This window comes from Myotis myotis, unplaced genomic scaffold (assembly GCF_014108235.1).
Source record: "Myotis myotis isolate mMyoMyo1 unplaced genomic scaffold, mMyoMyo1.p scaffold_m19_p_2, whole genome shotgun sequence".
Lineage (NCBI taxonomy): Eukaryota > Metazoa > Chordata > Mammalia > Chiroptera > Vespertilionidae > Myotis > Myotis myotis.
In genome coordinates, this window is record NW_023416324.1 from 33,271,154 (window position 1) to 33,285,611 (window position 14,458).

Below are 14,458 nucleotides of genomic sequence, written 5' to 3' on the forward strand. Positions count from 1 at the left end.
GCTTTATTTTCATCAGAAGCAGTTTTCTTAGATTTAGAAAACCAATATGAATAAAAATGGATTTTAAGCCCTTATTTATCATTTTTAAAACTCTGAGGTATTTAAAAGTCAAACTTGATTTTTAGGAAATTCCATATACATAAGTATATTTTAAATTATATTTCCTAGACTATTTCTTCTCTTTGACATTAAATATTTATAATACTCAAGATAGCTGGCAGTAGTAAGCAGCACATCCACTTTAGACCTGAAATACCTAAGAACCAGAGATTTCTATTGGCCTACCAAACAGATAATACCCAAGTAATAAAAAGAGAGAAAATGTTTTTTTAAAAAAATGGAAGGCAGAAGGAACCAAAGACCTAGGATTTATTCTGTCGGCCAATCTTTTCTACTTAACCAAAGCAATGAAAGGATAGACAAAGTCTAGAGCAGAAAAATAAATCCAGAAAACTAGAGATTAAAAGTTTACAGACTTTACTAATTTCTAGTTTCTTTTAAATAGAGAATGGATGGATACATAAAAAGATAAAGAGCTTGAAAAAATTAAAATCATCAATATAAGAACATTTACCTTGCTAGAGCAGAAGCAAAGGAATTTATCTATTCTGACAATACTTAACCCTCTTTTTGAAAGCTAATTTTATTTAAACTTCTAAAGTCTCAAAGTATGTACAGTGGGGCCTTGACTTACAAGTTTAATTCGTTCCGAGACCGAGCTCGTTAAGGAGCTCATTAACTCAAATTATTCTATCAACTCAATGCAAAAAATCGGCCGAGAGACAGCTGGTATCTCAAAAAACTCGTTAGTCGGGACACTCGTAAGTCAAGGCCCCACTGTATTGTTCAAAGCAGATACTGACAGTATAAGGATGCTTTCTCTAATAAGAAAATTCATTCTCACAGTTTTAAGTGCAGGGGTAGTGTTTTCAAGGGTGGTTGGCAATGTTTTTTTAATTGCTCCTTTTAAATTGTTGACAGTATTACAGATGTCTCACATTCCCTACCCCTGCCTCCCTCCACCCTGCACCTGATGCTCTAGGCCTTCACCACATTATTGTCTGTGTCTATGGGCTATGCATATATGAATATATATTCACTGGAGGCCCGATGCATGAAAATTCATGCACTGGAAGGGGGGTCCCTCAGCCCAGCCTGCCCCCTCTCACAATCCAGGAGCCCTCAGGGGCGGGAGGAAACCCAGCAATCAGGGGAAGGCAACGCCCCCATCACACGTCTGCTACTGCCACTGCCAGCAGCCCAAGCCTCGGCCGGCTCTAGTTGCCTGTGCCTCAGGCACCTCCATCCTTCAGGGCGGGACAGTCAATTAGCATATTCCCTCCTTATTGGCTGTGGGCACCACCATCTTTGAGGGCGTGGCAGTCAGCATATTCCCTCCTTATTGGCTGTGGGCGCCACCATCTTTGAGGGTGGGGCAGTCAATTATCATATTCCCTCCTTATTGGCTGTGGGCGCCACCATCTTTGCGATGGTGTGAGGGTCAATTAGCATATTCCCTATTTATTAGATAGGATTGGTTGATCTCTTCCCATTCTTCCCATCCTTCCCATCCTCCTCCCCTCTGAGATCTCTGAGTCTGTTCCATAGATCCATGCCTCTGGTCCTATTTTGTTCCTCATTTTATTTTGTTCTTCAGATTACACTTACAAGTGTGATTGTGTGATATTTGTCTTTCTCTGCCTGGCTTATTTTGCTAAGCATAATAATCTCCTGATCCAACCATGTTGTTGCAAAGAAAAGATTTCCTTCTTTTATACAGTCACATAGTATTTCATTGTGTAAATGTACCACAACTCTTTGATCCACTCGTCTACTGATGGGCACTTAGACTGTTTCCAGATCTTAGCTATTGTAAATAGAACATAGGGGTACATATCTTCTTTCTGATTGCTGTTTCCAGATTCTTAGGATGTAAACCCAGAAGGGGGATCACTGGGCCAAAGGCAGTTCCATTTTTAATTTGAGGAAATTCTATACTATTTTCCACAGTGGCTGCACCAGTCTGAATTCCCACCAACAGTGCACATCCTCTCCAGCACTTGTGGTGAGCATGAGGTGATATACCCTCCTGGTTTTAATCTGCATCTCTCTGATGAGTAGTGACACTGAGCATCTTTTCATTTCTATTGGCCATCAGAATGTCCTCTTTGGAGAAGTGTCTATTTAGATCCTTTGCCAATTTTTTAATTGGGCTGGCTTCTCAGTTTTGTTTTATTAGTTCTTCCTTATATATTTTGAAAATTATATTTTGAAAATTAACCCCTTATCAGATGTATTATTAGCAAATATGTTCTCTCATGCAGTGGGTTGCCTTTTCATTTTGTTGATGGGTGTGTGTTTTGTTGTTGTTTTGTTTTGTTTTATTTTGCTGTGTAAAAGTGTTTTAATGTGGTGTAGTCCCATTTGTTTGAAAGTACAGATGTACAAATAGTAAAGAAAAATTTCTCACTCATTCTCTCCTTGCTTGAGAAGATATTCTGGTTCACTAATTAATTAAAACACTCATTGTCTGAGGACATAACACTTCAGATTTTTAAAAAATATATGCAAAAACCTCGATTTCTATTGAGATCCTTAATTGAAGAAATGTAGCTAATTAAAAAAATTACTGATCTAGTCACAAAACACAAATCTCCCAGTGACAGAAAAGATATAATCAGTGTGACACAATTTAAAATTAGTCCTAACTCTGAAAATGTTGATGTAAAACAAAGGAAAATATCTCTTTCTTAGGACCTTATTAAATAAGCTTCTAGAAATTAATAAAAAGAGTAACTTAGATCATAATTCCCTCTTCAAAATATAGGGGAAATCTGTTTTTACAAAGTTGAATCTTAGACTACTTTAACATTAAATTAAAAGACCCAGTGGCCTCAGAGAAAAGAACAAATATTATCCAACCCCTTTATTAAACCACTTGATTCTTCATCCAGTTCTATAATAAGAGTGACGCTGAGCTTCATATCAAGACCCCACAACACTGATATACCTAAACAGAGATAAGGCCTTTCAGTCTTTTATAGGAAAGTTCAAAACATTTTCAACCATTTTTATCAGATGCAAACATTTTACTAGCATCTCTCATAATCATTGCTGTTCTTGTGGTGGTACACTGGTAATGACATTAGTAAAATAGAAAGTTGGAATAATATTGCTTTGGATAATACTTCCAGTTTTAATTAAAAGTATTTTAAGTTCTTAATGTATTTATGGCATTAGGACACAAGTCCCACCCATGCACATTTATAAAGTTGCTTTCCCTCAGTACCTGAGTTAGCTACATGATCAGAGAGGCTCTTTAAACATATATGAAGCTGCATGTCTCAGGGAATAGAAGGTATTAATTAATCCAGTGAGTTAGAATTTCTACTCTATCATGTAAATTATGTAGACCCTCAGAACCCTACTGAGTAAAGACTTAGTATCATCACCATTTTAAAGATGAATAAAACTGAGGCTCAGAGAAGCACAGTAAGTGATAAAGTTGGAATTTTAAATCTTATCTGTTTAATTCCAAAACCCATGTCACATTTACTGTGTCATGTTTCCTAATGAGACAGACACTTCCAAATGAAGTTTTAAATGAGCTTTATTCCATCACCAATTCACCAATTCTGTTTGTATTGTATTCAATTTAGGAAATTTTGTTTTGTAAAATATCAAAATTTTCTCCATATTCCCCTTCATTTGCATCAACATCCTCAGCTTCCAATATCCTGAATTCAAATATTTAAATCATAAAAATATATAGATAAAAAATGTTTCATTCATTTGGCCACAAATAGTTATCAAATGCCTACTACGCAGCAAGCATATGTTAACTGCTATTTTTGTCTCTACTACCTATTACTAATTTACTCCATGAGTATAGAGAGATGTCTAAAATGAGAAACTTCATTAACCCCATGATTAGAGTAATTAGAAACAAATGAGCACTTACCATATTAATACATTTGTCTTCCTCTACGTAAGAATATTGGTGTTATTTTAAGTTCTACAGCGTGCCATCCCCTCCTATCATTAATGAGATTTTATACCCAGAAAATAAAGCCAGGAGGCAGAGTAGAGTAGTCCTATCAGTATGGAAGTTAGAGCCAGGTGGGTTATTATTGGTTGTGAAATCTTAGTTACACCACTTAATCTTTCTGAACCCTAATTTTCTCAGATGTAAAGCTTCAATAATTGTATCCCCTTGCAAGAATTTTGTGAGATAATACAAGATATATATAAAGAGCCTGAAAGAAACAAATGGCAAAATATTGGCTTACTGAAATAACTAACTTTAATTTAAATCACTATATTACCTGATTATTTCATTAACTATAAGGTTTCTTTTTTTAAGAGTCAAGTTGTTGGACAGGGAGAAAAATTCTGACATTCATGTCCTTGTTTTAAAGTACAATATTTAAAAGAAGAAACTTTCTTTTCTCAATCTGACCTTTCTATAAGAGCTATCTATATGCATGACCAAAAAAGTTTGTGTCCGTGTACTCCTTCAATAAATCTTTAAAATACACTTTATATAAGGCATGTCCCATGAACACAATTCAGACAATTCTACATTCTCCAGAACTTGATGTCTACCTTTCTTCTGATAGCAAATCAATTATATCAATGAAGAAAAATCAAAAAGAAGTATGTCTAATATTACTTGATGTTTAAAGCTTGCTTTTATATGTAAAGTATATATAATACATTTGAATTATTTTATATTCAAGCTTCAGTGGAATGAGGGAAAATATTTATTAGGCTCTTCAGATATATTATCTCTATTATTACAACTATCCTACAAATATCATCTCCATTTTACAGAGGAAGAAACTGACCAGAATATTTGAATCCAAGGTCAACATCTAGTAAGTCACAGAAACAGAATTTAAATAAGGATCTGAGCCATATTTCTTTCTACTTCTCCTTTGCTAATGTATGCTTAGCTTAGAATATTTCCTGTACAGCAGGAATTTTCATCGTGGCTATTATTTCTTCAGTATGTTGTATATTTTAATACAAATAGAAAGCCAAATAATAAATCTAGATAATGCTAAAATAGCCAAAAAACTACCATCTTACTAATTATTTGCAGATCTTAGGCAAGTTGCTTAACTTCTCTGTGCCAAAACTTCTTCACTTATTTATTAAATAGAGATACTACCTTAGAAAGTAGTTATAATGCTGAAGTAGATTAAGACATATAAAGCACTTAGTACAATGTCTGGCACATAATAAACACTCCATAAATGTTAGCTATTGCTAATTAGATTTTAAAAATCACCTGAAAGACATATTTTGTATCAGATTACTTCAGCCAGCAATAGCTGGACACCTAATCCAAAATCAGTCAATCCTACACTGGCTTATCATCTATGACATGACCTGATCGGAAAAGATGATGCGTGTCAATCAGATTCTCTCTCTTGGGAATCTGAATTAAGACACAAAGATTGAGCCAGTTAATAGTAATTCAGAAGATAAATGGTTGGTGCCTTGATCAATTGAGGTTACCAATAATGCTAAATCTATTGTTCCAGTCATCCTTTCAATACCACTTGGCAGCATTCAATCTGTTGAGTAGGCCATTTATCTTGAAACATTTGTTTGATTGCCCTCTATCTCTCTGGTTGTACATTCTCAGTCTCTTTGGAAGGCACTAAAATAATGCAGCTACCCAACATTTCACCCTAGGCCTCTTCTCACCACACTCTTTACTCTCCCTCATGGGAATTTCACCCACACTGTGAGTTCAGTAATTATTTCTATGCCAGCTCAGACTTTTTGTGTTCATTCAACTGCCTTGCCAAACTCTCCACTTATTTGGATATCTCAAAGATAACTCATACTCCATATGTCCAGAACCAATCTCATGATCTTCCCTCTCAAACCTATGCCAGGTTCCTTCCAGGGCTCCCTATCTCCATAATGGCACCACCAACTATCCAGCGACACAAATTAGAAAATTAGAAGTATGCCTGATACTTCCTTCTTCATCATCTCCATTTTTCATGAAGTCCTATTAATTTTATCTCTTCAACATTTCTTAATTCCTTCTCTCCATCTCCACTGCTACCTTCTAACAATTCTCCCTATGTCCACTCTTGTATCTTCTGTGCCCTCCACACTAAAGCCAGAGTTTTATTTTTTTTTTTTTTCTAATCATGTCATGCTCCCACTTGAAAGCTCTCTATGGCTTCCTATTATTCCTAGGATTTTTTTTATCAAAATTTATATCATAGCTTGTAAGACCCTTCAAGATCTGCTTCAGCTTACCTCTTTTCTCCTCCTACTGCCCTATATCCTCTTAGTTCCTTAAATACAGCACATCATGTTTCCTCCAACCTTAGGGTCTTTGCACATGGTTTTCCTCTCCTGGCCCACTCTTTGCCATTCTCTTTACTCAATCATGATTATAGCTCGGCTAAAATGCCATTTCTTCAGAGAAAGCTTCTTAAACCTCTAGACAATACCAGATCATTTAGTTATTCATTTAACAATACTTATTAATAACCTACTCTATACCAGGTACAGTTTTGGACATGTGGGATTGATAAAAACAACAAAGACCCTTGACTTCATGGATCTTACATTCTGGTGGAAGAAGACAGGCAATTAATAATAAAAATAATAAGTACATTAAATAATATATTTGAAGGCAGTAATTCTACGAGAGGGTTAGAGGAAGAACAAGATAACAAAATTACAAGCAGGGAGTTTCCAGTGCCTAACTTGTTTCCTGGCACAGAGTTAGCACTCAATAACTATTTATTGAGTAAACGAATGAAGGAATAAGCATGTTCAAGTTATGAGAGAACTTAAACCATGAATTGAGTAGAGGAACTACTTTTTGGAAGAAACAAAGATGGCACAAAAGAAAGAGAAACCATGCAGGTCTTGGGCGATAATGGTCACTTGAACCATTCTTGATAGTTTCATAGTTTCTAGAATCTAGTTCCAATCACTGAATGGTCTTACCAAAACCACCACCTTTCTCCCCAACCCCCAAGGACTGGATAATTCAAGTGGGTCACTCTTGTAACCAAAATACCTAATCAGGACACATATACAAGATCTTGTATACCACTTCTATCACCCACCACCACTCACATCGCCCAAACCACTGCTTTTCTACACACACCCAGGTATCACTTGTATTGAGGCTCCAGTTCTTCCGTTCCCCGCCCATCTGAGGGACAAAGTCCTTCTCACATACACAGGACTGTAAAAGTCCTTACTGTCTTCTATGATCCTGTAAGACTTAGGTCACTCTCTCTCCAAGCACAGGCATGTCTACAAGGGGGTCGCCTCAGGAACACGATCCTGGATCTCTCCTCCTGTGGGTCTTCTTGCCTCTTAAAGACTATCGTCCACCCAGAGATCTGTGGATATGCTCCCCTTGGATTCTGCATGACCTTCAAGCTCACTGACCCCATACACACTCAGACTCCGGCTCCAGCCTCCTTGGGCAGGGTTCTGAAGGACTGGGGCTCTTGTCCTTTTATGTTCCCACGTGAGTATACTTCTCTCTGTGACCAGGGGCGACCCTAAGGCACTAGGCTTCCTCAAAACACACATACTCGGTGTATAACCCCTTCCATGGCACTGCTGGATATTAAGTAACACTCTTCTTAAATACACCTGCCTTCCTCAGAATCCGGGCCACTCTCCCCAGACCATGCCCTTTAGGGAGCCCCCACATTTTCCCACGGGATTGTGTATATCCTCTCCAGGACACAGCCTACCCCTATGATGAGCCCCCATCAGTCCCGTGTCCTCCCTGGGGTCCCAGCCCTTTCTAGGTCCATGTTCACTCAGGGGTGTGCACACTCCTCCATACACCCCTGCGCCACCGGGACCCCGAGGTCCCCGCCGGCTGCTCCAGGGGTAGGCACCTCCCTTGACCCCTGACCCCGAGGTCATAGCCCCATTGCGCAAACACAGGGCGGCGCCTCCTCGGCAGCAGGGCCACACACAAGCCCCCTGTCCCCTCAGGCCCAGGACTGAGGTGCAGCCTCGGTGCTTCCCCTGGCCGAACGCCCCCACAGACCTGCCTCAAGCGCCGTCTGGCTCCGCTCCGCCATTTTTTGGTGTCCCTCCGCCTCTGAGCCCACCCGAAAATCGCGGGGCAGCGGGGAGCGGGCGATAGGATCTGCGGGCCAAGGGGAGCTTGCCCAGGAAGACGCGGCGCGACGGTTGCCAGGGCAACGGGCGTCCGACTGGAGGGTGACGGGCGCGTGGCGAGGCGGGAGGGGGGACGAAGGGGGGGGGAACGGGGCACTGGTAGGGGAACGGCAGGGCGGGAGGAAGCGGCGCTCATCCGAGGCCCCGCCCCCAAGGCCCCGCCCCCTCGGGGCCCGGGCATCCTGGGGGCTGGGACTCAGCGGCTCTTCTTCCCAGTAGCCACGCGTCCTGGCTACTGAGCATGCTCCGCCCCCTCTGGGGCGCGGGGACCTGATGTGCTGGGATGGCCTTCTAGGGGTCCTCATGCTGACCACAGAGCTGGGTGGGCTGGCTTTTCTCCAGGTGCTACTCCACTTTGGGAGCTTGGGAACGGCTTCTTGATTCCCCAGCGCTTTTCCACCTGACCCACCCACCGTGTGCCTGGCCTGGTGGAGGTGCTGGGTAATACCTCTTCCGCTGAAATGCCCTAGGAATCAGTGATTCTGTGCCCACACCACCCAAACACTCAGAGGTCCAGTGTTCCTTGTGCATCACTGTCCGAACACTTATGGTGTTTTATGCATTATTCACTTCTCTTTTCCTCAGTTGATGGTGCCTGGGGACCCTGATGCCTGGGGTCCATGTCTTCATCTTTGTATTCAGCATAGTGCTGTCACAGAGTGAGTGCTCAATGTCTGCGGAATGAAAAATGATTCCTAAGTTCACTCCTGCACATTCCTACCAGTTTTACTGAGCACTTGATTTTTGAACAAGTACCTTGCCAGTTGGGCCCCCCCTCCTCAAGGGGCTCTGGCTGTGGAGAAAGGAAAAGAGATAATGGCTTTGAAAGGGGTTAAGTAGTATTCCAGGTGCTGCAGGATCATAGAGATGAAACTAAATTGGAGGGTGGGAGTAATCAGTGAAGACTTACGAGAGGAGTGGATACCCTAGCTGAGTCTTGAAGAATAAATAGCTGTCAGCCAGGCAGAGGAGAGGAGGAGCAGCAGCTGGGAAAGGGCTTGGCTGCTGACAATGTGTTTGGGAGGTAAACCCATGAAACGGAAGTGAGGTGGAGAGAGTGAGAGAGGGATGGGGGGAAAGCCAAGAAAAAAATGTGCCATTGAACTGATTGCTTTAGTAACTGTGCTTAATCTCACCCGAGAAGCTCTGAAGCACCATGTAGAATGTGTGTCAGCATTGTCCCACGAAAGAACAAGGAAACTGGGTCATTTACCTCTTAATTTCCATCCCCATTGACTGAGGGTTACCTCCATCCCCTAGTTTGAAAGCTTTCACATGTCCTGGTTATGTGTGCCCAGGGCTAAGGAGCCTTATAGAGTTTGTGAGAAAGTCTTGAGTCAGGAAAACAGAGGGACCAGAAAGCTTTGAAGGTGAGCTGCTGGCAACATGCATAGAACTATTGACTCACCTGCCCTGAAGTTAGGGATAAGGTGTGGGCACCACAAGAATCTTCTATAGGAAGTTACATGAAAATAGCCATTGGAAATAGCCCTCACATTTGAGCAGTTTAAAATTCACAAGCCACGTCAATACCAAAAATCAAGATAAAAATACCTAAGTTTCCCAAATCAATCTTAATGACTGGTAAAGACTATGAGAGCTGTAGGAATTAACTCCACTGAATACAGGAAGATAGGCAAAGGGAGTTTGAAGAGCCAGGTTTCTATTCGAACGCAGACTGCATAGCTTTATAATGTTGGACAAATAAATCACTTATAGCCATTAAGCTTCAGTTTCCTTTTCCAGCAAACAGACAAAGGCCCTGCCTACCACAAAGAGTGCTCTAAGTCGTAAATGGGGTGATAGGTTAAAAAGGATGTGACAAGTATAATTCCAGTAAATACAGAAGCCAACACATTTTAGAATGATTTACTTAAACATTCTTTGATCTCTTTTCTGAGACAGACTGTGTGCAGATTCTGGAGATAAAGAGGTGAAATATAACACTGTCCATGGTTCTTAGGAGCTCACAGTCCAAAAGGGAAAAGAGATTTAATCAGTAATTACACCCTAACATGATCACTGTTCTGATTGAGGAAAAGCTTGGGTGGCTGTGGGAGCCCAAAGGAAGAGCACACAACCAGTCCGGTGGAGAGGGGTAGGTAAAGGGATGTTCAAGGAAGTCTTCCTGGAGGAAAGGGCATTTGATTTTCAAGGCCAAGTAGGATTAAGCTGGGCAAAAAAAATAAAGGTGCAGGGAAAAAGGAGGATGCATATATGGGGTACTTGGTCCTGAAAGAGATAGAAACCCATGGACAGGTGTTTAAGCAGGTCAAGGATCTGGTCAGCTGCTCTGATTGCTACGTAGAGAGTAGATTAGAGCCAGGAAAATTGTGAGGCTGTGTATTAAATACTCTATACAAGTGTATGCAGCACATAAAGGGTCTCATCAAATGATAATTTGAAAAGTTGACAAATATGTTTGTATAAAACTGCACTGTTCAATTTATCTTAAATAAATTTTAAAAATCAGTTACTACGTCAGATTAGCCACATGTCTAGTACTCAATAGCCACATGCAGCTAGTGGCTACTGTGTTGGACTACATATACAAGGTGGGGCAAGGGCAGGCTTACAATTGTTTGAGTAGAAACTAATACAATAATTAATAAATGATAGTACAAGAATAAACTCTCTGGTTTGTATCCTCAAAACTGTAAACTTACTTTTGCCCCACCCTGAATACAGAGATGGACTCTGCAGAAGATTCTGTTGTACAACATTTATAGATAAATGCCACCTTGATAGCGGAAATGGAATGCCTGGGACAATTTAGGTTTAGTTCTGCATCAGCACTAGGTTTAGTTCTTCATCAACTCCTCTCCAGGGAGTAGTGCAGGAGAGAGGGTAGACTTCACTCCTGCAGGAGTCCTCAGAGACTTCCCTTTTGTTGTGTGAAATAGCACAGCATGGGAGGTGGGATAGGAATGCCTGCCCCCATGTAGGCCCTGAAAGTTGCATTTCCCATGCTACCATTCAGAATGTCCCTGGGAGGTCTGCCTTCCCCAAGGATTTCCTGTGGTTTGTGTCTCCAAAGACAGCCACCCACATACCACAGAGCCAGGGCGCCTTCCTTCTGACAAAATAGGCCCTGTAGGATTCAACCATTCCCTATGTAAACATTAAAGTAACACCTTTCATGTTACTTTTATGCATTGAGTTAGATGCAGTATGGAATGAGAGAAGCATTCAAGTTATAATCACATTTCTTAAATGTACTAACTCATTCAATTCTCAGAGTAACATTGTAAAATTGGTATTAATGTTATCATCCTGTACAAAAGGTGAAATTGGAATGAGTTTAAGAAAGTCACTCAGTCAGAAAGTAGCAGACCCAGGGAAGACTAGAATGATGCTTAAGAAATTCACCTACGTTATCTCATGTTATTCACATCAAAACCATGCCTTTGTTGTTTACAAACTAATTGGAAAGAAAAGATTAACACATACAAATCCGGTTTACAATTAATTCCCAAATATTATGGTAAGAACAATGATGCAGATATGCTCAGAAATGTGTAGGTACATCAAAGAAGGATGCCATTGATGGGCACCAGGGAAGGTTGTGTGTGAGTATTGACCCTTGAGCTGAGTATTAAAGGATGAGGAAGGGGGAAGGGGGGAATGGTTAGCCAGATGAGGTGTAGGGTGAGGAAAAGAGAGGTGAAAATATTTACTCTTTAATACAACTTGTCATTTGTGTTTCTACTGTGCTGATATTGGTTTGACATTCTAGAAATGTTATCAGCCTTTTATTTGGCTTATAAGTTTTGTTAAAAAATAAAAAGGGGCCCTAACCGGTTTGGCTCAGTGGATAGAGCGTTGACCTGTGGACTGAAAGGTCCCAGGTTCAATTCCGGTCAAGGGCATGTACCTTGGTTGCAGGCATGCCCTGTAGGAAGTGTGCAGGAAGCAGCTGATCAATGTTTCTCTCGTCGATGTTTCTAACTCTCTATTCCTCTCTCTTCCTCTCTGTAAAAAATCAATAATATATATATAATTATATATTTTTTAAAAAATAAAATAAAAAGGGGCTGCCCTAGCTAGTTTGGCTCAGTGGATAGAGCATCAGCCTTTGGACTGAAGGGTCCCAGGTTCGATTCAGGTCAAGGGCACATGCCCAGGTTGCCAGCTCAATCCTTAGTAGGGGGCTTGCAGGAGGCAGTCGATCAATGCTTCTCTCTCAGCATTGATGTTTCTATCTCTCTCTCCTCTCTCCCTTCCTCTCTTAAATCAATAAAAAAATATATTTTAAAAAATTAAAAGGGGAAAAAAGCCCTGCTTTATGCCAAGGCTATCAAAGAATTATCTGAAGATTTCTTCTTAACTAGGATAAAGTATTGAAATGTTAAAACATGACTGAACTCAATAGAAAAAGAATTATTCTCATGTTGAAAAGAAGAGAATCAATGGTGCAAAGTCACTCTGACCAGAATGATCTTCCTTCAGTTATCTCCCTGACTGACTGATTTCATTCAGGTCTCATCCCAAATGTTTCATTATTGGAGAGGTCTTCCCTGACAATACTGTTTAAATATTTCATAGTTTTTATAGTATTGTGAATGGTATCTTATGTTCTATAATTTTTGTACTTGCTTTGCTCATATAGACAAATGCTGTTGATTTCCTAAGTTATAATTGTAAAATATACTGAACTCTCATACTATATCACATAGTTTTTTTTTTGTTTGTTTCAGATTTCCTTTAACCCATAAGAAAAATCAACAGCAAAATGGTAACTATACTTTTAATGTTTCCTGAATTATTGCTTTAGCCAGAGCCTTTAGTATTGTGTTAAAAAGTAGTTTACCGCTGGGATTCTTGCCTTTTCCTGATATTAAAGGAACTGCATGTAAAGTTTTTTCCATTAAAAACAGCTTTTGAAGGAAAGTATTGGTCAAGTTGAGGAAGGTTTTAAGGAGTTTTTCAATTAAAAATGGATATTAAAATTTTGTCTGCATCTACTAAGATAATCACGTATTTTTTTCTTCTTTAATGTAGTGAAACAAATGGATAGACCAGTGGTTGGCAAACTGCAGCTTGCGAGCCACATGCGGCTTTTTGGCCCCTTGAGTGTGGCTCTTCCTAAGCCTTAGGAGTACCCTAATTAAGTTAATAACAATGTACCTACCTATATAGTTTAAGTTTAAAAAATTTGACTCTCAAGAAATTTCAATCATTGTACTGTTGATATTTGGCTCTGTTGACTAATGAGTTTGCCGACCACTGGAATAGACTTTCTTATATTACAACATCTTTGCATTTCTGGAATAAATACTTTATGATCACAGTTTACTTTCTTAATGCATTGTTGAATTCAGTTAGCTATTTTATTTAAAATGTTCATATATGTGTTAGAAAATAAAACAGGCCATCTAAGCCTAGAGAATCCTAAGGAGGACATTTTTTTCTTATTTCAAGCTCTTCAGTGGTTACTATCTTATATTCATATTTTCCTTGAGCCAATTTTGGCACTTCATATTTTTCAGAAATATATCAATGTCATTTATGTTTTCAGTTTTTATGTTATTATTTTTAAAATCACTTTTGTGTCTGAATATATTTCCTTTTTTTCATTGTGAATTTCAATTTCAAAATCAACAGCATTTGTCCACATGAGCAAAGTATACCAGTGGCTTAAACAAAATAAAGTATTTCTTTTTTCTTAAATTGAAGAAGCCTTGAGATACTTTGGGGCTGTTATGATGCCCTATGGGTCAGGAATCGAACTAGGTGTGTCTTGATGCTCTAGCTTGCATGGTTTCCATCTTGGTCCAAGATGACTACTGATGACTACTAGTTCCAGCCATTACTTCTTGCTGATTGTCTTTCAGCCAACAAGAAGAAGGAATGTATTTTAAGAGTACATACACATTACATCCCATTGAGCAGAATTTGCTCACAAAAGGACTCCTAGCTAAAGAAGAGATGGAAAATGAATCTCTGTTATAGGCAGATTAGGGCTGGGTACATAATTGCCAGGGTCCAGTGCAAAATGAAAATGTGGGGCCTAGGCCGAGCCAGCTCAGCCAAGGGTTCACAAGCCTGAGTGAGGGCGGCGAATGGATGAAGAAATGACAGACAAAGAGAATAAGCTGGGTCTAGGTCAGTGATGGCAAACCTATGACATGTGTGTCAGAGGTGACACGCGAACTCATTTTTTTGGTTGATTTTTCTTTGTTAAATGGCATTTAAATATATAAAATAAATATCAAAAATATAAGTCTTTGTTTTATTATGGTTGCAAAGATCAAAAAATTTCTAT

At 39.7% G+C, this 14,458-nt stretch overlaps 1 protein-coding gene across 1 annotated transcript in view; it reads right to left on the bottom strand.

The window, feature by feature from the left end:
* LOC118675147 (cytosolic carboxypeptidase 6-like) overlaps positions 1-8,148 on the bottom strand; it is a 134,855-nt gene extending 126,707 nt beyond the window's left edge. The window contains exon 1 of the mRNA XM_036347358.1: positions 8,060-8,148. Coding sequence (XP_036203251.1) covers positions 8,060-8,093 — 34 coding nt within the window. The 5' untranslated portion in view covers positions 8,094-8,148. The remainder of the gene's footprint in view (positions 1-8,059) is intronic.
* Positions 8,149-14,458: the final 6,310 nt, after the last annotated feature.